Below are 24,300 nucleotides of genomic sequence, written 5' to 3'. Positions count from 1 at the left end.
AGGTTTGCTTCTGTTTCCTCAGTTGAAGAATTCATTTTAGAACAGGAAAACAAAAACACCGCTCAAAAAACTGAACGAGATGTAAAATTGCTTGAAAGATTTTTGATAACGAAGAACGAAGACAGAAAAATAGAAGATATTCCGGCTGTTGAGCTGAATGAATACATCAGCCAATTCATCATTGCCGTCCGCACCAAAGATGGAAATGAATACGAACCGACTTCTCTTCGAAGTTTAGTGGCTAGCTTCGAAAGACACCTGAAGAAAAAGAGCTATTCTGTAAGCATAATTAACGACTTGGTGTTTGAGAAAACCAGGAAAGTTCTACAGTCTAAACAAAAGCAGCTAAAAAAGCAAGGAAAAGGAAATAAACCGAAAGCGTCGGTAGCTTTGACAAGCGAAGAGTTGAAAATATTGTACGAGAAGGGTTTGCTCGGTATGTGTAGTCCCGAGGCACTTCTGAACACGCTCTGGCTAAACAACACTCTTCACTTCGGACTCCGTGGGTGCCAAGAACATCGTGATATGTGCTGGGGAGATATAAAGCTACTGAAAACGGCAAGCGGAGTCAAGTACTTGGAGTTCAATGAAAGACAAACAAAAACTAGAACGGGATCAGACTGCAGCGATGTCAGAACCGTACCGCCGAAAATGTTTGCGACCGACGGAACTGAAAGAGATCCTGTCGCAGTCTACAAATGTTTTGCCAGGAAGAGACCTGAGGAAATGAATCAAGATGATGCTCCCTTTTATTTGGCTGTAAACAACGGTTTTAAGACGGACTCGCTCACAACAAAAGGCTGGTTCAAGTCCGGTCCTGTCGGCAAAAACAAACTCAATGGTTTAATGAAGACCATGGTTCAGAAAGCAGGAATTGAAAACGACAGGCTTCGAAATCATAGCGGCCGAAAGACAATGATCCAGACGCTAAGTGAACACGACATTCCACCTACGCAAATCGCACAACTATCTGGCCATAAGAATTTGAAGAGCATAGAAAATTACAGCACTGTTTCAACGAAGCAACAGATGCACATGTCAAAAGTGCTAAGCAGTGTGATGGCTGGTACCTCAGCTTCGTCCTCTTCTGAGACAGCTTGTTCGCAGTCCTCCGACTCTCAGAATGGTGGAAAGCAGCAGTCCATGGCACTATTCAGTGGCGCAGTTATTCAAGGTGGCAATTTCTCCATCAACATTAACACTTTAAATCAGTCTCCGACGCTTTCTACAAACCCGTCAAGCTCCGAAGCGATGCGATGGAAACGTCTAAGGCCTTTGGAACTGGAAAGTGACTCTGATGATGAATAAATTGTGATTTATCTTCAGGACTACTTTTTTATTGGCATGGCTTCCTTTATTAACAGAAATTTGACTTAACTTAAAAATTTTGAATGCTGCAGATCTTTGATTTACTCAGTTGTTGAGCACTTGAATGGTTTTACAGTGTCATTTATTTGTGCAAATAAATTTGTCTACTCAGTAGCACGGAAAAGAAAATCTCAGTACCTATGAAATAAACATATTACAGCATGGAAAATGCTTTGTACGATTTTTATTCACTCGTTGATACGTATCAGAAAACTCACTCGTTCGCTACGCTCACTCGTTCGTTTTCTGACACTACTCAACTCGTGAATAAAAATCGTACGCGCGCATTTTCCATGAAGTAATCTCTATTTCCGGCCCTGCTAGAGCGAGGCGTACGGCCCTCATACGGGACTTTTTCTCATATGGTTTTCCAAGGAAATTGCGCGCGGGTCCGTACGGGTCATATGATAAAGTGAATTATTCGAGAAATTATCCGAAATCTGTATGAAAGTTTGACCGATGTTGTACAGTTGGACGACGCCACGGGAAACAAACGAATTGCGGTTGAACGCTTCGGTTAATGCTTACAGATTTGAACAACTTTCCAAATCGGAATAAAGGTTACTTTTTTCATTGACTTTCAATTGACCATTTTTCTGTTTGTTCAATCGGATTAACAGTGCTTCGTGTTAACAAAAACTTAATAGTGAAATCAAAACAACTTAGCTCATCGGTACGGCGGCATTGCTCACACTGAAGTGTGCTGAAGTCTTGTGTTATTATATAAAAGAAATAGATTCCATTTTGCCGTGGGTCTGTTCAGTTATAGATCACAGAAGACGTCAAAATCCATTTTGTATGTGCGTTGGATCGCTTGGAACCTGGGTAAAATGTCACTTCCTGTTTTCCAAATTCATTTCCGCTTCCTTATCTTTTATTTGAAACAAGAAGTTCTTTAGTTGGATCGAATATCTTTTAGTTGTAACAAACATCTTTTAGTTGTATCAAATACTTTTATCTTTTAGTTGTAACGAACATCTTTTAGTTGTATCAAATATCTTCTAGTTGCATCGAACATCTTTAGAGTTGTATCGAACATCTTTTAGTTGTATCGAACATCTTTTAGTTGTATCAAAAATCTTTTAGTTCACACAACATCGATGTATGCAACATAACATTGATGTATAGTCATTCGTTATTTAGTCCGTAAATGGCCGCCATATGTTTGCATAGCAGAACCTCGATTTAACGAACGGTATTCTTTTCCCCAATGATAGTAATATATACAGAAAAGAACCTCGATATAACGAAACCTCGTTATAGCGAACGTATTTTGCCAGTCCTTTGGTCCTTCGTTATATCGAGGTTCCACTGTAATTGTTGTATAACTGTTATATACTAAGCCCCATGGGTTTCGAGTGTTAGACCTTCGACGAAGGGCTATCATTTGATCCAAATCAACTGGAAGTCCGTTATTTTCGGACTTTCTAGGCCGGTCGCTTGTTTTCCGACCGCTGGTCAGGGGTAACGGAGACTCTGGGTACGAGGTGGAATAGACCATACAATATACGTCCTTCATCACCAACCGACCAACACGGACATAATCGCTCGCTAGCACTTGGCTCACTCATTTCGGGGCTAACGCGTTCGTTTACCTCGGCAGCCACCCGAACAACATCAACTTCAAATGCAACAGGCTCTCGAAGTGACCAGCAAAAATCACTTCAGTTGTTCATTAACTTAAAAATTGGAATATTTCGAATATTTAGGCAGAAGAACCCATCAGTGCAAGGGGCATCCTTATTGAAGGGGTCTTGTGAAAGATCGAATTGGAATTTAGACATCTTGGTTTTTGTCGAGGGAGGAAAGGCCGAGATCCCGGAGAAAAACCCTCGGAGTAAGGACGAGAACGAACAACAAACTCAGCCCACATATGACGCCAGGTCTACGATTCGAACCCGGCCCACACTGCATTCGTGGGGGGTGGGGGAAGGCGGAGCAATACCACCACTGCCTGCTCCCCTAGACTTCTGGGGCTGCTGTCATGGTCTTTACCACATTACTGATTTTAAAACTGCTGAAGAAAAAGTCAACTTTAAACAGTTTTATTTATACTTTTTCACTCTACATACACAATAATATTCGGCGTTATACTTTAAAAATATAGTAAATTCTTTTAGTATCGAATTCAGTATTAAATGTTTACTTTGATTGGAACTGAAAGGTTTTCGGGGGACGCAATATACCGGAATCATTCCACGATTAAAACCAATCGTGTTGTGAACCAACACTCTCGACTACGAACCAATATGAAACTGATTTACTTGCTGACTTTTAAAGCCTTGATTCTTGAAGCTTAAATTAAAATATTACAGAGGATTGAACCTTCTCTACGACTACCCCAGAAATATGCGAAACTATCGCAATATACTAGAAATGCGACAAGAGCTGTAGAAAAACCTTCCTGTCTCTATCTTTTTGTATAATTTTTAAAAGGCTGAAATTGTTCCAAAGAAAAAACGTAGCTTGCAGGGACGGGTTGTTCGAAAGCCGATTAGCACTAGCCCAGGATTAAAAATTGATCGAGGGTTCAATTCCTCTTGAAGGAAAGTGTTTTTAATGCTTATGTTTTATCCAGTATGAGATTAGCCGACCTCAAAACTGGAGGACAAAAAGTAAAAACAGAAAACCTAACTGAAAAGTTAAAAAAATGAAATCAAATTCGCACTTATCCTGGATTAGCATAATCGTGCTTTGAATAACCCGGCCCAGTTTCAGTGTCCGGACACTTTTTCTAGAATTACATAATCTCAATTGTCAGGAAGTTTTGCTATGCTAAATTCGGACGTCACAGTCGATAATTACAAGGGGATATTGCCATGTTTCTTCCAGGGATTGTCCAGTTTCTTTGTAGCCAATACTTCCAAATCTCTGCAGATTCTTTTCCGGGTCATGTGAGGCTTGATGATGTCATCTACAAATCCTACAAAAAAAATCCAAGCAAAGTTAATTTGTTTGTCGAGTAAAGATTACCTAGAAGTACATTTAAAACCGGCATGGCGAACATCTATTTGTTTTGCTTGATATTTGTTTGCACATGACGAGAAAAGCCCAGTCAATGTTTTCCCCTTTTTGTGTGTGGTGAAATGGTCATTTTCATTCATCAAATGTTTAGAATTGCTGTATATAACTTAGCCTGTGTACAGCCGTCCCGCTCCGCTCAAAAAAATCGTGGAGCGGAGCGGGATGGCTGTACACAGGCTATATATAACTGCAATATAATAAGCAACATGGGTTTGGGGCGTTACAGTAAACACCCGCGTGTAAGAACCTACAATTTTCTAAGTTTGGCAAAATAGGTTCTTGTATTTGGGGGTAGTTATTGGTAATTTAGGCTAAGTAGGTTCTTAATAAGGTTCTTAATTTCTAAGGAGGAGCCATAGTTTTTGGTTGTACGAGAAAAAAAAAATGGGTTTGGTCCTTCATTATGCAGCATTTATTCATAACTGTATTGCTTCAAGCCTCATGCAAGGTCCAAAGAAGACAATTACAGTCGATGTGAATCTGTCTTTTCTTTATTTGTAAATACAGTTTGGGATGTTCTGTTAAAAATGTTGATAAAAATTTTCTATAACCCACATATAAGAACCTGCTGAAATTTGCTTGGCTAAACAGGTTCTTATCTTTTGGGCTATTAAAATGGCAAATTTCTGCCAGCAGGTTCTTAAACCACTAGGTTCTTACACGCGGGTGTTTACTGTATCATTCGACTCAAATACTGCAAGCTATATCTCAGTGTAAACCATTTACCAGATGTTTTTACTTTACAGACTTTGAATAATAGGTCAAACATTCTGACCTCAAGACTAAGCAAGGTTCAATAACATTAACAAAACGTTTACCTCTGGTTGCTGCTGGGAATGGATTGGCAAACCTGTCTACATATTCAGCTTCGTATTTTTCTAATAAAAGTACAACAAAAATGGTTTTAATTAACCTTGACACTCATGATTTATCAGCAAAACAGCACAATATTTCACAAACTAGATTCATAAAACTAAGTGTGACACTTGCGAGGGAAAGTTAAAAGAGTGTGGTGAGGAGTTAAATAAGCGATTTTAAAGGGGTTGTGTCACGGTCTCTTAGGTAATTCTATTTATTTTACACATAACAAACAAGGATGATTTTCGAGCATTGTAAATGACATTTTCATACAAATTGAGATATACTTCAAAAAAATCGGGCCGATGTTTTTCAAGTTAACCCGAACGCAATCCGTTTTAATCTTCTCGAAATTTGCCAGTCATGCCCCTTTGTAGCCTTTCTGTGTTTCTTTTGTGTTATTCTACAGTTTTAAACCGTTATTGCGATGTTTGAGTTAATTCTATGAACAGTAGGTTAGAGCAGTTTTCAATTGAGTGTCGTAAAACCAAAACCAAAGTTATTACTCTGGCCAATCACAAAGGACACAGACAATCTAGTGAACCAATCAAAACACGAAGCAAATACATGTAGCTCGCACGAAGCGCGGGAAAACGTGCGCGAGCGAGACACGATTGGTTTTGGTTTTAGTTCTGATTGGCTGAGAAAGTGGCGCGAGATTTTTAAGCCAATCACAAAGCGTAGTAATGCAAAACCAAAGTAAACGCAATTTACTTTAGACACTCAAGTGAAAATCGCTCTAGTGCTGAAATTGCCTAAATTTGCGTGAGGTAGCCCCTAATCCACAAAACTCAGGCTGCTCCGAAAGGTTTTATAGTTCACTCATGGAGCATTTGCATTGGTATTAGTGACGGTCATGGGTTTAGGGATCTGAGGAAAAAAGGTAAGCCTCGAGCCAAGCGGCACATACTACCGGACTCGGAGTTTATCCCGGTTTCGGGATGCTGGTCCATTGCAGGTTTACCCCCGAGCAGATCCCCCGAGCATTACTTCGCTGGTACTTAATTGTACACCAGGGTGTAGAGAGGCACTATGAAAGTAAAGTGTCTTGCCCAACAACAAAACAATGACCCCGGCCAGTGCTCTAACCCAGACTGCTTGATGATCCGGAGTCCAGCACGCTAACAATTAGGCCACCGGGCCTCCCATTTAGAGATGTGAGGGTGCCTCAGATTAATTTTGGCGCTTTTGTTGTAATTCTAACAGCATTTCCCCCAATCCAGTAGTTGCCAACAGTTCAGTTGCTTCACTCACCAATATCTTCCTTTCCTCTGAATATGATTGAAACAGCACCCTTTATAGAAACAAGAAAGAAAACGAAAAGCAAAATGCAAATATTAACAGAAGTGAAAACAAGCTTTCACAAATGTAACAAACTATAGGAGCGGGACGGCTGTACACAGGCTAAACAAACTATAGTTATCAGCAGTTAAAAAAGTGATAGCTACACACCTTGGCTCCCATAACTGCTACCTCAGCAGTGGGCCATGCATAGTTAAAGTCGCCACGAAGATGTTTAGAGCTCATGACATCATATGCACCACCATACGCCTAAATTAAGTAAAACAGTGTAGGTTTTATTCGTATGCAAGTGAACAACTAGTCTCCTTCGCAGCCCTTATTTGGGTCCTCATGCAACGCTTTTCCCCAGTTGATTTCAGCGGGGCAAGCAATTTGAAATCGGCAGATTTTAACCAGTATCTTTGTACAGTGATGAATGCATTCCATCGCAATGTCTGCTTACTGCATTAAAGTAAATAGAGCGGTTTTCACTTGAGTGTCGAAAGTAAATTGCGTTTGCTTTGGTTTTGCATTACTACGCTTAGTGATTGGCTTAAAAATCTCGCGCCACTCTCAACCAATCAGAAGTAAAACCAAAACCAATCGTGACTTGCTCGCTCAAGTTTTCCCACGCTTCGTGTAATTGCTTCGAGTTTTGATTGGACAATGGGTTGCTCTACGTCCTTTGTGATTGGCCAGAGTGATAACTTTGGTTTTGGTTTTACGACACTCAATTGAAAACTGCTTAAATGTGAGTTGCTCTTGCGCTTGAGTAAAAGAAAGTGCCTCTTTGTGCATGAAACCATCCACGACCACTCCAGGGTCCTAGAAACAGTAGAATCCCGATTTCTCGAGCCTCCAGGGGAATGTTTTGTTATTATTAACAAGAACTGCTTCAAGAAATTGGGGGTAAAAATTACAGAGAAGTACTATCCAAGGGAAATAAAACTTTGCTCAAAAATTCCGGAGTTTCGAGAAACCGAGGGTTGGAGAAATCAGAATTCTACTCTAAGTTTTAAAATCAAAATGCCGTCAAAAATTCTTAGCGGTCAAATTCCTACTGCTCCCACCAAATAATAATAATAATAATAATAATAACTAGTAATACGTGACTCGCAGGGCCTCGCGAAGCTCTGGGTTGGGGAGGCGGGGGGGGGGGGGGGGTGGTGTTATAAATAAGGAGTGGATTATTTGAAGTTGAACATTGTACATATTCAATTTTCCACAGTAGGCAGGAAGATATATTTGTTAAAAATTAGTAACGGGCATGGCCGCGACACCCTCGTTCCCAGGGTCTACTCCGCTTTGAAGATGGCGGCTCTTTCAGGTTCGTAAAGAGGTATAAAGCGTTGGGAAGCGCAGGCTATTTTCAAAATCATCGACAAATTATTGGATAGTCGCATTTTGGACATTTATTTGAGGGCATTAAAAAAAAAGAAGAACGAACGGCAGGAGGATTCGAACCCTCCGCCCGCGCGCCCCTGATGGCGATGAAAGGTTTATAGCCTGAATACCTTTTTCAGGGAGTATTATGTGGAAATCAGTGTTATTTTAATCCGAAAAGAAAAACGATAAAAATGAAAGGCTCAGGATTCGAACCCACAAAAAAAAAATAAGGAAAAAAAAAAAAAAAAAAAAAAAAAAAAAACCCTAGCCGGATTCGAACCCGCGCCCTCAGTCCCGAAGATCTGATTTCAAGTTCGACGCCTTACCATTATGCCACCAGCGCGCGGCGGCCGTGTGACGTCATTTCCGCCACACACCAAGCTCACAAATAAATAAATATATATATATGACCGTAAACTCCACACGAGATTTCATCCCGCCTGAGCCCTTTGAGGGACAAAATTATACACCCCGCTACGCTCGGCCTTCGGCCTCGCTTCGCGAGGAATAATAATAATAATAATAATAATAATAATAATAATAATAATAATAATAATAATAATAATAATAATAATCTTAATTGACCACTCCCCCAATGGGGCATTTCAGGGCCAATGTGAAACAAATATTTTAAATGAACATAACATGGTTAAAAATCCCAACTGGCAGGAGGCAGACCAGTTGGCTACTTACAAGTGTGGCCGAGGAGTTGAACTCAGGACTACTGAGAACAAATCCAGCTAGTGGTCAGAACGGAACTTGAACCCGCGACCTCCGGATTACAAGTCCGGCGCTCTAACCACTCGGCCACACCAAATCACTAATTTGCCAGGTCAGGTGGCTGACATTTTCAGGTTTTTATTTCTTTCAACTCTTTTTCTTTATTTATACAATGCTAGAACACATTCTCTTCCTTACAAACCTTACCTTTCTGGTGATCACAGTGATCTTGGGAACAGTTGCCTCAGCATAAGCATATAAAAGCTTGGCACCGTGACGGATTATACCACCATACTCCTGTTGTGTTCCTACAAAAGAAAAAAGCTTTGTAGTGTTAAAACCTGATTAAAAAACTCATTAATAATCCATAAAGAGAATACAAAAGAAATTAATGTTTAATGAGTGTCTTTATATCTGATAAAGACACGGCTAACCTTTACGTCCAATTTTCTAGGGCAAAATAACCCCAAATCTAAATATTAGTGGAAAAATGAGTTGATCTACCGTAAAGTTCCGTGTATAAGCCGCACCCGTAGATAAGCCGCACCCCCGATTTGGAAGCTCAAATTTTGGAAAAAAATATACAGACCATAAAGTTTGAAGTTCAAGTGAAGTTCTATTGGTAAAAAAACAAGGGCAAACAAGGACGGTTTCGAAACACTGACACGGTGGTTGTTGCAATGTTTAATATAAATTAAGTTTTAAGAAAGCTAAATTTCACTTGTCATAGCTTCTTTTTAGTTTGAGTTCACAATATCTTAAATTTGGATGCTCTCTTGATATCATTTTTTCGAGATTATCACTTGTAAGCACTCCTGAAACACTTGTAATTCGTTCGAATCGTTCGCGAATGACGAATGCTTAGTAGCCAAGCTCTGAATTGTAGAGAGGAGTCTGGGCATTAAAAACAAACATGGCGGCATTTTCTTCGGAAGAAACCACGTTTTATTTCAAGATTCTTGGAAACTGCTACCCGCAACAGGATAAAAACTTCATGCAGCATAAGAGTTTGTTAATCCAGCAGATGTATTTGCTGTGAAGGTCAATAAAAAACCGAAGCGGTCGGCCATTTGCCTTGTGAGTATTTGCGTTTATCTTGGTGCCTTCTCGCACGCGGCGGAAAGACACGATTCGAATGACTGGCAGGCTTCACTGCAAACAGCTTTGCAGAGGAACTAAAAGGTAGTGAACAACAACAAAGTTTTCAGGTTGTTATATGTTCATTCAATGACGTCTTGAGAAGTTTTTTATGAATATTAATTAGGCCTTTGAGAACTCCAACCAGAGATGTTTCCGTAGATAAGCCGCACCCCCGATTTTTGACTTGAATTTAGAGGAAAAAGGTGCGGCTTATACACGGAACTTTACGGTACATCAGAAGATTTTTAAGCTGTTCAATAAATTCGCAGTTCGTGCTTTATCAAGTCAAAAACACTCAGCTGCGCCTCGTGTTTTAAACTTGATTAAACTCATCAACAATAGATGAGCTTGGGGAATGGTGCCTACAAGGAGGGTGGAGCATGAATGCCGCTGAGCCGAAAGCGTCTAGGGTATCCATGACAACCCTGTGAGCGGCAACCACCCACCCGGCACCGTCATACTGAAAAGACAGTTGAAACACAGATACTTACCGCATACTTACCATGACAAAGGGGAGGGATGGGCCGGGAATAAAGAGACTGTGCAAACTATCTTTAGCGAAAGCAAAAAGCGGAATGACTTGACATCTGAGGCCACGCTGTAAGCCATGTGAAGCCCCTGAACGAAACCCCCGGCCACCCCGCACCAAAACCCTGAGAGAAACTGCTGGCCAGCATTGTTTCGCGTTTAACCTAGCCTAAATTACATTTAGCCAACTAAACTACATTTAGCCACATTAAAACACTGCTGCTCATTAATTAAACATTACATGAATGTTTTAGATACTCAACAGAGGAAGAAGAAATTTTCCTTGTTTAGACAACTGTAAAGGGCATCTTTAAAATTTGAATTGCTTTCTTGATGATCGCAAACAAATATGGTAAATTTTTCTACCATCTTGCGATCAAGTTCTAGAAGAACTGTAATGATAATGATAATGATAATGAATTTATATAGCGCATCATATATATATGTTCAAATGCGCTGTACACATACTGTAATTTACTACATGAGGCCAGACCACAACACCGGGAGCTTCGTGCCCTACTCTTTGCGAATAGTGTGTGGGTTCTTTAACGTCCCCTGTGATAAGGGTGAAGATACAGGAGACGGGACCTACGGTTTATCATCCTTTTCCAAGAAGACTAAAATGTCTAACCATTTGCAGATGTAATTACAAAGGCAGCACATTCTCCTCAGTTATTTTAGGACCCTGAGTGTTGGTCCGGTCTGGGGTTCGAACCCACGACCTCCCGCACAGCAGTCCGGCGCTCTACCAACTGAGCTAACCAGGCGGCGGTTAATAATAATAATTAAAAGTAGGTTCGCTGTCAAAAGTTGGTGACCACAGGTGCTTTACATACAGTAGAATCCCAATTTTCGAAATCTCCAGGGAAACAAAAATTTCTTTGAAAAATCAGAAGGTTCATGAAATCAAGGGGGGGGGGGGGGGCAATACAGAGAAGCACCATCCAAGGGAAACAAAAACTGGTTTGAGAAATCGGGAGTTTCGAGAAACCGAGGGTTCACGAAATCGGGATTCTACTGAAATTTATTCCACAGTGGAGTTTTCTTCTTCACATAACACTCAGAAAATGTAGCAATTATCACTAAGCACTATCCAAGAAAAAGGAAAACTGGTTTGAGAAATCGAGAGTTTCGAGAAACCGAGGGTTCACGAAATTGGGATTCTACTGAAATTTTTTCCACAGTGGGGTTTTCTTCTTCACATAATACTCAGAAAATGTAGCAATTGAGTCATAGTACAAACATGTATACAGACCTGGAAGAAATCCTGGCACATCCACAAACGTGATGATTGGAATGTTGAATGCATCACAGTAGCGCACAAACCGGGCCCCTTTAACAGAGGCATTGATGTCCAAACAGCCTACAGGTGCAAAACAAATGGAAAAGATCATTTGAATGTAAAAAAACCCTTAAAGTTTGTTCTGATAGTAAGTCACACAAGAAAGAGTGAAGAAGTACGAAAGTAAATACTTTAAACTAATAAATAGCAGCCTAAAGATAAGATAAATAAGTGTGCTTTGTTCTGTCATTAAGCAGAGAAGTGACAAGACCATTCAAGAAGAAGAGCAAAATGTTTGCCTGTGACTCGTGTGTCTTGTGCAGCATTTATTTATTGCTAAGTGTTGTTTCGCGTGAAAACTGGACAAACTGTTTTGAAAGCCTTTTACAGCATTTTGAAAGCCTTCTACTATGCAACTGTAAAATTTAATACAAAAAGAACACAAGGCTGGCCTTTACTGTGATACAATTACTGATAACTGATTCTCACCTGCTGCTTCTGTTGGCTGATTGCCGACAACTCCAACAGTACGTCCATTCATACGTCCAAATCCAACAACAATATTCTTGGCATAGTCAGGAGAGATCTCAAAGAACTCACCATCATCTACAATCTGAGCAAAAGAATGATCAGTGAAATATTTATGAGAATTTTTCTGCCAGGAAATCTGTGATTTTCCAAACCTGATTATCACCCAAAAATTAAAATTCAAGGACGTTTCAACAAGGATACAAAAGTAAATTTCAAGGGCTTGATCTAGTTGCTCTCCTGAATGCTGAAGACGTTTGTCACTTTACCAAAAACCAAAACATATTTGTACTAAACTAACTTGTTGTGCCTTTTAAGGGGTGAAATTTGAGGATTGGTACTGCTTAGGGTGCTTAAACCTGAAATGACCACTGCTAAAGTTGTCAATTGAAAATACATTTTGGAAGGCTTTTAGATTATTGATCTAAAAAATGACAGGAACCATAACTGTATTTGTTGGGCACGCACCTTTAATGTCTAAAAACTATCAAAATTGCCAATGCAAGTTAATTTTTATCTTAGAATAGTTATTTCTTGAGGGTAAAAATGAATTTGGGCCACACCCACAAGAGAGGATTGTTTTCGAAATTTTCTGACAAGCACCCCTGTCATGAGGGTGCTAATGGGGGTACCCAATTGTCAGTTAACTACTAATGTTTTGGCCAATTGTCAGTTAACTACTATATTTTTGGCCAATTGTCAGTTAACTACTAATTTTAGTTATCTATTAACTTTCACTTTTTTACAGCGAAAACTATTGCATCATAACCCAAATTTTCTTTCCTTCAGTACGTCAGTGATAAAAAATAAATCAACAATACACGACTCTCACGCACGTGCAGTAGCCATTTTCATAGTTTAGATATAATAAGTATATCTTTGAGAGATCTTTGTTAAAACAGTCCTTGTCTTTTAATAATTTGGTAATTTTCTGCTCGTCGTACTGCATAAATCTCGCTATTTTCCCGCTTTTAGTCGTTCTGCATCAGAGCATTTGCTGTCGATAACGTGGGAACGAGGTTGCCATCGGTAAATGCTTTTTTGATGTAGGACAATTGACGTCAATCGTCGTATAATAGATTCTTCTTCTAAATTTGGTCGCCGCTAGCCGGTTAGCTGGAATTAACGGGGGATTGGAAAAGAAAACGGAGAAATATTTTGAATGAATAACAATATCAGTTAATATGTTAGCTGGTAACGCAGCGGGACAGGTAAATGTCACGAAATAGCTTTGCTGTTAGGAAAAAAATTGTGATTTTTATTAACAACAACAATAGTATTCAGTTAAGTTAATAGAATGTCACTTAACTGTTAACGTTTCATTTATCAGTTAACTACTAATTTTTTGGCCAAATATCAGTTAACTATTATTTTTTTGGCCAATTGTCAGTTAACTGTTAACCCCATTAGCACCCTCCTGTCATTTTAATAGGGAACCCCCCTCCTGGGGTTACACCTAGGGAAAGATTGCCGTGATGTACCTGGCACCAAATTTTCACAAATAATATTACAAGAAATGTATGAAAACTAGCTAGGAGAATTTCTCTTTTGAGCTAAGTTACCAAGGGGTTAATTACTTACTGGATAAATCACATCCAATATGTCGTAAGCCTTGGTTGAGTCAAATGGAACAAGAGTATCCAAGTTGGGAATTGTTCTATCACTAAAGGAAAAAAACAATGAAATTTATTAGTACATATTACTAAAACAGTAACCTTTCAGTTAAAGGAAAAACCTATCTGATAGATGAACACACATACCGTCCATTGCATCTACCTGTGAACGCACGCACTAAGAACATGTTTTCAAACGACGTCAAACGTCATCGTTGCAGGTGTCAAACTTTGAAGTTTAGCAGACTGTAACGACAACTTTTGCGCCGAAAGTTCAACGTACACATCCCGGTTTCGAAATGGCGGAAGGATTAGATATAGAGACTTCTTCTGAGAAACTGATGCTGATCTGTGTCGATATGCATACACAGATTCACTTGAATCATTTCTAGTGTAAAGTTTCGCCCGTACTCAGTGTTTATGGTGAGTATATTGAGTGCAAAAGTTCGCATTACAGTCTAATAAACTTCAACGTTTGACACCTGAAATGCAGACGTTTGACGTCATTTGAAAACATGTTTTTGGTGCGTGCGTTCACAGGTAGATGCAATCTCGAGACGGTACAAAATCTCATCGACAACGTGAGGTCGACTTGTGGCAAGTCTATATAGACAAACTACTGATGAAGTGCTGTACTATCATAATTATCTCCAGTAGTGGATTACATCTTTTCCTACTATACAAGTATTTGATGTCCCTTTGCTGAAATGTGCTTTCTCTGGGGGCTGTCAGTAAGTATCTTTAGTTATCAAATCTCAGAGCAACATGTTGTATTGATACTCACCAAGGATCATCTGACTCTCTGATTGGAGATGGGTTCTTGTTACTGAGTGGCAGGAAGTCAAAGAACTCTCTCATCCTGAAAAACAGGACAAATTATAAAAATACTGTATTGCTACCATGAAATTCTGAAAGTAACTGACATCATGATGATATGATGATATGGGTGCTTATGTAGCGCATTTACAAAGCTTATGATCAATGCGCTTTACAATTCAAATCTATGGGATGAGACCGGACATCAGCATATAAGGCGCCTATGGCAGCCGCTATCTGTCCATGTGTATGATCTCACCTCACCACCCAACCCATGGAATAGAACAGACCACAACACCGGGAACTTCATGCCCTACTCTTTGCGATGAGTGTGTGGGTTCTTTAACGTCCCCTGCTGATTATAACACTGAAGATGCAGGAGACCGGCCCTACGGTTTATCATCCTTATTCGAGAAGACTAGAATGTCTAACCATTTGCAGATGTAATTACAAAGGCAGCACATTCTCCTCAGTTATTTTAAGACCCTGAGTGTTGGTCCTGTCTGGGAGTCGAACCGACTGTCTCGGCGCTCACCACTTTTTACTGACCAAGATCAACTTTGTTGGCAACCTTGCAGTGGACTGATAAACACTCCGTGAAATACTGTTTGTAACCAATACTTACGTTGCCAAGGCCTCAACGTCATTTTCAAAAGCACCAACAGCAACTCCTGTAAAAATCAATAGATTTTTATGATTCAGAGTATTATTCAAGTGAAGTGTTTTTAGCTTCATGCTATCTCAGTTGCTGTACAAGAACAGGTTCTTATTGTGCCTGAACAATATATTAATTAAAGTATAATTACACATAACTAAATCAAAGAAATCTGTTACACAATGATTGTATACTTAACAAAACTCTGTATATATTTTTTTAGCTTTTTCCAGTGCTTAATTAGCACAAGATTTTGACCTAGAGATGTAGCAAAGAGCCAGCTATCAGCTTTTTTCATAAGTTGAAAGAGAACTTATTAATTAATAAATTAAAGTATAATTACACATAACTAAATCAAAGAAATCTGTTACACAATGATTGTATACTTAACAAAACTCTGTATATATTTTTTAGCTTTTTCCAGTGCTTGATTAGCACAAGATTTTGACCCAGGGATGTAGCAAACAGCCAGCTATCAGCTTTTTTCATAAGTTGAAAGAGAACTTATTAATTACTGGCTTACACTTCACTAGAAAACAAAGACATGGGATAATTTTGAAGTTAATAATAAAGACCAGAAGAGACAGCTGAGCTTGTTAATGAGCCAGCAATAGAAGTTTTTTCTTTAGGGGGGGGGGGGGGGGGGTACTTGGGTAAATTTTTGTTGGGTACGTGCCGCTGGCCTCTCAGAACCCCTACCCCATTATAGTCTTATTCTATGGCCAATTATAGACCCCATCTTAGTAACTTTTGGGTAAATTTGATTTTTACGACCCCAACTTAGTCACTTTCTGGGAGCTGTTTGTCAAATATTGAACAACAGCAATAAATACAGTAACATTTTTTTCGGCGAATATTCCCGTTCATAAATCACAACTTGCCAGATTTTCGTACTCTCAAAATCCCGGAAAAGTGTGACCCCATTCTAGTTACCCTATAAAAAATGCTTGAAATGGCGACCCCATTATAGTCAGTCCAGTCGCGAAAATGCGACCCCATCCAGCGGCACATCCCCATTAGCCCATTTATAGGAAGTGCCCCCCCCCCCCCCGGGGCTAGATCACTGCTAATCAAACCAGTAGGGCAGCTATTTCTAAAGAACCTACATCACATTCATGTAATTTTTACACATCTGAAACTCACCTGATACAGACGTGTGAGTTTTAGCTCCTCCAAGGTCCTCCTGGGTCACATCTTCTTGAGTAACAGTCTAAAACACAAGACACCAAAATATTAATTACATTAAGTATAACAATAGTTATAGTACACTCAACAATATTTCAAGATTCTAAGAGAAGTACAAATAATTTGAAATCCCAAGCTGTACTTTGTATGAGTACATACAGTATAACTCTTCATCCAAAGTTGACCCAAAGATTTCCGAAGTTGACCTACAGTCTTCCGACGATTTCTGAAACTGACCTAAAGACTTCTAAATTGTTAACCCGACAACTTATCAAGATATTTGAAGTTAACCTGAAGAAGACTGTCACAGATAAATCATGGAGTTCAAAAGCTTATAATAACTGTTCAGAAGGGTCATCAGATCATCCTTTTTCTTAGTACAGAAATATGCTTGTAAATAAATTAGAAAAGGGCTTGTGCAATTTTCAGAACTTTCAAAACATCACTTGCATTCAAGGCCATGCAATTTCCTATATTAATGTAACCAAAACAACAAGGTTTCTTCTACAAGGTCTAAAGTCCAACTATTTGAAGTTCAATGCAACGGAAGGGAAACTGGTAAACTTTTAACTTAATTTATTGGAAAGCATAGGGAGGCATGGTTGCCTAATGGTTAAGTTTGCTGGACTTCGGGTCAAGCAGTCTGGGTTCAAGCCGGCCCTGGCCAAAGCATGATGTTGTGTCCACCGCGGTCAAACAACAGCAATATGCAAAAAATAAGAAAAGTACTGCAAAGATAAGGTTTTAATTTTCACAGTTCAAAGTTCGATACATAACCGGTATCCTAAGGGTTTACTAAGTTTTTTGGAGCTTTACTAAAAAAGTTCTACGTGTTTGAAAAAAGCGATATGCGGACTTATCGGCGCCATTTGTCAAAGCACCTTTGGTTCGGATGCGAAACATTTAAAAAGTAAAAACACTGGTTTACCTGAGGGAATGGGATTATGCTTTCACGAGTTCGGCAACTATTTTTATCTATCTTTGCTCGTAATAACACTTTAATTTGAACAAAAAACGGCGAAATGGAAAGAAAACCTGCCTGAGACATTTGACCGCGGTGAAGATGTTGTGTTATTGTGCAAGACACTTTACTCTCACAGTCTCAGTGCCTCTTTCTACCCAGGTGCATAAATGGCTACTGGCAAATTTACTGCTGCAGGTATTGATCCCTGCAATGGACAAGCATCCCATCCAGGGGAAGTAGAAATACTCCTAGTCGCTTCACGCTACAGAAACTGGGATAAGCTTTGGCCTGATCGCAAGATGGGCCAATAGGCTTGCATGCAGACTTATACTGTATTTACCTATTGTAATGCACACTGTCTAAGTCAAATGAAAACACAGTTATTATTTTAACTATGATCAAAAATCACCTTCACAACATCTGGTCCAGTAATGAACAAATATGATGTGTCCTATAAACCACAATAGAGATATGTTTAAAATGGTTGAACAGCACTTTAACCAGCAGAGTAAAACAGAAAAGAGGGCAAGGAAACATTAAAACATCATAAAAACTAGTAAATATGCCCATCCAGAAAATTATGGGTTGTGACGACTTGGAGACAGAAATCGTTTTAATAAGTCCTAACAGTACAAGTTGCGCATGTCTCATTCATGCAGATGTATGTTGTGGCTCAATTTTACCCTTTGTGAAATCTAGTATTTTTCCATTGTTTCATATTCATTATTAGAGCAGTTTTCAATTGAGTGTCGTAAAACCAAAACCAAAGCAATTACTCTGGCCTATCACAAAACACAGAGACAATCAAGTGAACCAATCAAAACTCGAAGCAAATACATGTAGCTGGCGCGAAGCGCGGGAAAACGTGCGGGAGCGAGTCCAATTGGTTTTGGGTTTAGTTCTGATTCGTAGAGAAAGTGGCGCGAGATTTCTAAACCAATCACTGAGCGTAGTAATGCAAAACCAAAGCAAACGCAAATAACTTTCGACACTCAAGTGAAAACCGCTCTATTAACTCACACCAGAACAAAGAAAAATGGAAAACTGCAGTCACCGTGGTAACTCCAGACCATCAGGTAAGTGGGGGGACTGATCATCCAGACTCCAAGAATATGAGGGGGACCTACTCACAAAAATAATTTTTCTCAGCCCTATAGGCCTTGGTTTGGCCTGAAAATAAGGTGGGGCCCGGGCACCGGCACCCCTCCCTTAGATCCGCCACTGAATTGTATGTCTTAGGGTACAAATGAACCACAACATGTACATCAACAAATTATATTTCCGGGGTGTAACATTGTTTCATTTAGTAATCGTATCTATAACAAAATTCTCGATTTTGATTGGCTCTGTGCGCGCCTATTTGTCGCGTAATCGGCGCGCGAATGGCGTAGGTGTCCAATTACAGGTATCCAATTTGAGCAACTTCAAATTGGATACCTGTAATTGGACACCTATGCCATTCGCGCATCAATCATGCACATTTGAATGGATTCTTTTTTTGCTGTTTTCCTGCTTTTTTGGACTTTGACTTATTCAGACAAAAAAGGTTCTCCAAGACTTCCTAACTTCGAATTTTGTTATTAATACGTTTAATTAGTAATTGGACCTTGTGTCGTACAATTAAGAGAGTAATCATGCTCATAATTTCAAATCGCGCTGCACACTTTGCCGATTTTTAAATCACTTGCCCGATTACTCTCTGAATTGTACTCCACTCAGTCCAATTACTTTTACTTATTACACACACCTTGACCATAAAGGTGAAGTCAGTGATAGCTGGAGAGTACACAGCTCCTCCAGCACATGGTCCCATGATCAGTGAGATCTGTGGAATAACTCCTGATGCCATCACGTTACGCTGGAAAATATCAGCATAGCCTGCAAGCGACTCTACACCCTCCTGGATACGGGCACCACCGGAGTCATTCAAGCCGATAACTGGAGCACCAACAAGCATAGCCTTGTCCATTACCTGTCATTAGAGAGTTACATGAGATACTTACTACATAAAAGATGCAAAATTTTGATCGGAATTGAATGGTTCAGAAAAGTTTTAGAAATTCACTTTCATATAATTATGGAGAGAAGACTGGTCCTCAAACTGGTCAGGTAAACTAGTTAAATGGCTGTTAACATCTTAACCGAACAACAGTTTCTAAACACTTGATAATTGAGCCAATTCTTTCTTGCACCAGAATCAAATCCTACCTTGCAGATTTTTCTTGCATGAGCACTGGACAGGCTTCCTCCAAACACGGTAAAATCCTAAGATCCAGAAAAATTAAACTGAGTGGGCAGTTCACATAAACAATGATGGTAACCAAAAACAATTTGAACAAACAACAATATTTGACAGCCAGAATAAATGAAATTGCTGTACAGCAGACAGAAACAAGCAAAGACCTGATCCACACCATCAGCCCACCAATTTAGGCTATTTGGGAAAAAGGAAGCCTGAAAAAATTCAGGGCTATAATGGGGGTGCAAACCTCTGATGTCTGTGATACTGACTGGTGTGAAGCTTTACCAACTGAGCTATGTAACCATGCATCTGGAGCCAGGTCATTTTTTGTGGAAAAATAGAATCCACATCCTTCATAGCTTAGTTGGTAGAGCACTTCACTGGTATTGTGGAAGTCAGTTGAAGCCCTGTAGAGTTTTTTTCAGGCTTTTTCCCCCGAAAACAATATTTTATTAAAAAAAAATGTTTACAGCTTACATTTGCAAAACCTTTAGCTCATCTATAGCAGTTACTCTAATTTGTAGTTATGACAGGCCTGACCTTTTTCAAATTTTAATATTCAGGGTTGCAAATATTCTTTTTCTTTAAAGGACATACACCCAACTATGTAATCATTTTAGTTGGACAGAACAAAAATGTGATTGGTGTATGTCACTTCTTTGTGTTATAATTAAAGTTTCCTTGTCATTAATAAAATAAATATAAATTACTTTTATTTATATACGCTTGTTTTTAAAGCTAGAGGCTTGTGGGGCCGTGTAACCCTGGTCGAACTAGAACTGTCGTTTTTTTTCAGAGGGATAACACCAAAAGAACCTGGAAAAACCCTGAGCGCATGGACGAGAACCAACAATAAACTCAACCACATATGAGGCTGGGTCAGGGAATTGAGCTTGGGCCACATTGGTGGGAAGTTAGTGCTCTCACCACTGTGCCATCCCTGCTCCCCACTGACTCCAACTATTCCAGAGGCACATTATACACTATAATTCATTCAATCAAATTAATTAATATGCCTTAGTTTGGCTCTTAGTGTCTACTTCATGTCATGATATACACTGACCAGAAAAACTCACCTGACTGAAAAGGAAACAGACTCGTCCATTGATTGTCCCCTGACCAGTAACCACACTGTCACCAGTGAACTAAAGCCACAATAACAATAATGCCGTTTTTCAGTTTGAAGCTCAGATGATAATATAAAAGAAGGGGGATGTACCCTTCGTGTTATGATCTGATCTATTCACATTAATTTTAGTCAAAACTTAACATTTTCTATTGGAAATCTGCGAATCTGATCGGTTCCCATTGCTTTATTCCCCCAACTCCATTCATTGATAGAACACAACATTATTGTGCCGATGATGAATATAAGAGGAAAAATCATTTCCTTTTTTTTTAAAAAAAATCATTTCTTTTTTTCCCTTTTTCTAGACTGCAATCCTTGTAAGTCTCCCTTAAACAATTAGACAACTTGTTTTCATTTTCTGTGAGCTGTGCCTTGTTGACTACTTGATAATAGATCCTTATAATTCTTACTGTAGACTAGTATTCCTATACTGTAAAATTCCGGTTATAAGCCCTGGGCTTATACAACTTCATAAGGGGTTTTGGGTGGGCTTATACGTGGAGGGGCTTATATCCGGGAGGGCTTATAAGAGGAATAAAAAACGTCCCGAAACAGGCCACAGGAGTGTTAATCGAAATGTGTTTTTTTTTAGTCAAAAACACATAATAAAGCAACATTTAGCCCTTTTCAGCACTGTCATCCAGCAGAGGGGGGCTTATATCAGGGGGGGGGGGGGAGGCTTATAATTGGATGTATTTTTTTGTTTCCAGGTAGATGGGCCTATAACCGGGGGGCTTATAACTGGGGGGCTTATAAGCAGAATTTTAATGTATTCCTTTTATATAGGCTTTGACTGGCCAGTCCAGTTAGTTGCGGCAGAAAAAACTCCACCAAAATATTGTATCCAATTTTGGGACACATTTGACATAAAGGAAATGCGGCGTATAAATGCACAACCAAAATGTCCCATATTTTGCTTAGGGACTTTGTTTGTAGAAATACAAGTATTTCAGCCTTAATGAGGACTTTACACACTCAGGTTTAATGATAACAAGGACAAGTTGTAACCTTCTGATTTTCCATTCCAAACTCAGTGCAGTTGTGTTCCATAAACATGTCATATTCCACAAATGAGTCTGGGTCACATAATAGCTTGATTCTCTCCCTTGCAGTCAGTTTACCCTATAACATCAATCAAACATTAAAAAAAAACTGTTAAATTTAAAACCACTGTCTTCTCATAGACAAGAAACTTTATGGGCCCTGCCAGGGGGGGGGGGGATCCCGTGTCACTTGTCTAAATTAAGACACTTCCCGTCACTTTCTGCAGTTGAATTTAAGGAAAATTGCTTCTCCTTTTTTTTTTGGTAATTTTTTTATTTTATTTTTATTTGCTGTTACAACTTTTTGGGCCATGTCACTTGTCTGAATTTCACCCTGACAGGGCCTCTTGATGACTATGTTGATTGTTCCCATGTTGAGAAATTAGGAGGGTGGCAAAGGGTATTTTCAGGATTTCACAAAATGGCCTGCTTATTTTTTCCTGTGAGATGCAATGGTAGTTTTTCTCTCATGAAGAGTTCTCTGCGTCCTTCCACCTCTCGCCTCCGGGAAGGGGTGAGTTATGTATCAGTCAATTCCAAGCGAGAGCGTTCTCTCCCCCCCCCCCCCCATAAATCAAACCAAATGCAAACCCCGGGGCATGTAACTTTTTTCAAAATGCCGGATCGAATTCCCCACTATGTGGGCCAGTTGCACAATCAAATGCCCCACTGGTCGGGGCTGAAATGTCATTGTGAGTCCGTTTTTTCGTTGAATTGTGGTCGTTTTGCCTACAACCTTCTCATTAACACTTGGTCTAAACAGACAATCATGGCCTATTTATCAGCCAATTTTAATAGGAAAAGATAGATACTTTTTTTTATAAAACCCCCCCGCGGTTGTTTCAAACTGGGCGCCGGGGAGCCGGGGTTTTTTGGAATGGGGGAGTTTTTTCGAGAAAAATGTTTATTAAAAAAGGGGGTATAATAATTATTTTTGACATAAAAATATCTTGCCATCATACCAAAAACATATTACACCCCGAAAAAAAGCCAAAAAGCTTACCATTTTACCTTGGAGACCCGGCGTTTATTCGGGGCCCGCCGTTTAATCGAGAAAATATGGTACGTTGAAACTGGGTACTTTGCATTAAGGTAACAAATACTTACTTCACGCGCTAGAGCTTGCTAGCATTTTATAGTTATATGACACATTTTGTCAATGGTCACATGCCTGACCATTCGGGGTTCTGTTCGATCAAATTCCTCACTATCTGGGCCTCAGTAGTGGTCAAATGCCCGGGGGTTGCCCGAGGACAGGGGGGATCTCTCTTGGAACTGAATGATACATTATTGAGGGTAAAATTAGAAAGAAAATAGTCTGGAGGGTTCGAGTTATTGAAGTTTTGAGTCCTCCAGATTCAACTGTAAATGTCTTGTCTTGAACCATGTCCTACAGTATTACGATCTATTACTTTTGATAGGGGGGTTTTTTTTTGGTGGGTAAAAAAAATATATTTTTTTTTTTTTTTTTTTTTATTATTTTGATTTTTGTTTTAAAAAAAATCCCCCAATTTTTTCCCCAAAAAAAAAAAAAAAAAAAAAAAAAAAAAAACACCCCCCCCAATTTTTTCCCCCCTTTTTTCCCCCTAAAATTTTTTTTTTTGAATTTTTATTGGTTCACTGGATTGTCTGTGTCCTTTTTGATTGGCTAGAGTTATTACTTTGGTTTTTGTTTTACGGCACTCAATTGAAAACTGCTCTACCCATCATTACATAACAATGCAATGTTCCATGAACGGCACGTGTGAGAGGCGTATCCTGTTATTTGTGGAAGGACTGTTTTATTTTCTGTGAATTATGATCTACACCCCTTCTCCTGCCCCCCTTTACCACCCTCCATGTGGGGTTTCGCAAAAAAATTTGAAATTCCGAATTAAGAGAGGGGGAGGGGAGGGAGGGTGGTTTATAGAGAAAGACGAATTTTTGGGGTCAAAAAATACCTTTGGTTACATATAATATTTACGATCTCCACCTTTACACTAAAAAATATCTCTTAAAACTAGTCAAAAACAGAAACGATTGAAACAAGGTAAACATACCTTACGGTGTTGAGTGTCGATCCGTTTCTGTCCTCCGCCAACAATGGCTTCCCCTTGTTTCTTCTCGATTCTCTGCAAAACGCTCCCTGAACAAGCCCTTATTATTACAGCATTTTTCGTGAAGCGTGCTCCGTTGGTGCCAGTAGTCCTCGCAATAAATCCTGAAGAAACGGGGAAGAAAGATTTGAGCAATCCTCCAGCTCTGCAGACACCAGACATCGCCATTTTCCACAGAACTCTGTGCTGTTGTGTATGCCTAACCAGGGGTAGGGTAAGGAAAATGTTCAATTAAAATTTTGAGAAATTGGATTATTTTTACACTGAGTAAGAACTTTTGCTTATATAAAATGACTCCCTTGTCTCTAATGACAATTTTTTCGACAAACTAAGGGGTTTCTTTATTTATGGGAAAAACTTAATACAAAAATTACAAATTATAGGACATAGCGAGTCACCCCTCCCTCAGGAATGTATTTCCCCACGTCGCACGTGCAGCCGA

The 24,300-nt window shown here is 39.4% G+C and overlaps 1 protein-coding gene across 1 annotated transcript; it reads right to left on the bottom strand.

The window, feature by feature from the left end:
* Positions 1 to 3,397: 3,397 nt before the first annotated feature.
* On the bottom strand, positions 3,398 to 24,061 carry LOC144662567 (propionyl-CoA carboxylase beta chain, mitochondrial-like). The gene is made up of 17 exons (XM_078523408.1): positions 23,802 to 24,061; positions 21,728 to 21,841; positions 20,667 to 20,735; positions 19,557 to 19,613; positions 19,096 to 19,320; positions 17,758 to 17,799; positions 16,343 to 16,409; positions 15,170 to 15,215; positions 14,513 to 14,587; positions 13,697 to 13,778; positions 12,077 to 12,200; positions 11,561 to 11,668; positions 8,845 to 8,945; positions 6,703 to 6,801; positions 6,505 to 6,544; positions 5,211 to 5,270; positions 3,398 to 4,291 (listed from the first exon to the last, which is right to left on the bottom strand). The coding sequence occupies exons 1-17, from the start codon at positions 24,024 to 24,026 to the stop codon at positions 4,170 to 4,172; spliced, it is 1,656 nt and encodes a 551-aa protein (XP_078379534.1). The 5' UTR covers positions 24,027 to 24,061; the 3' UTR covers positions 3,398 to 4,169.
* Between the last annotated feature and the right edge of the window lie 239 nt (positions 24,062 to 24,300).

This window comes from Oculina patagonica, chromosome 8 (genome assembly GCF_052425735.1).
Source record: "Oculina patagonica isolate OP01 chromosome 8, crgOcupat, whole genome shotgun sequence".
Taxonomy (NCBI): domain Eukaryota; kingdom Metazoa; phylum Cnidaria; class Anthozoa; order Scleractinia; family Oculinidae; genus Oculina; species Oculina patagonica.
The sequence above is the reverse complement of the archived record's forward strand: the minus strand, read 5'-3'. Positions and strand labels throughout refer to the sequence as shown.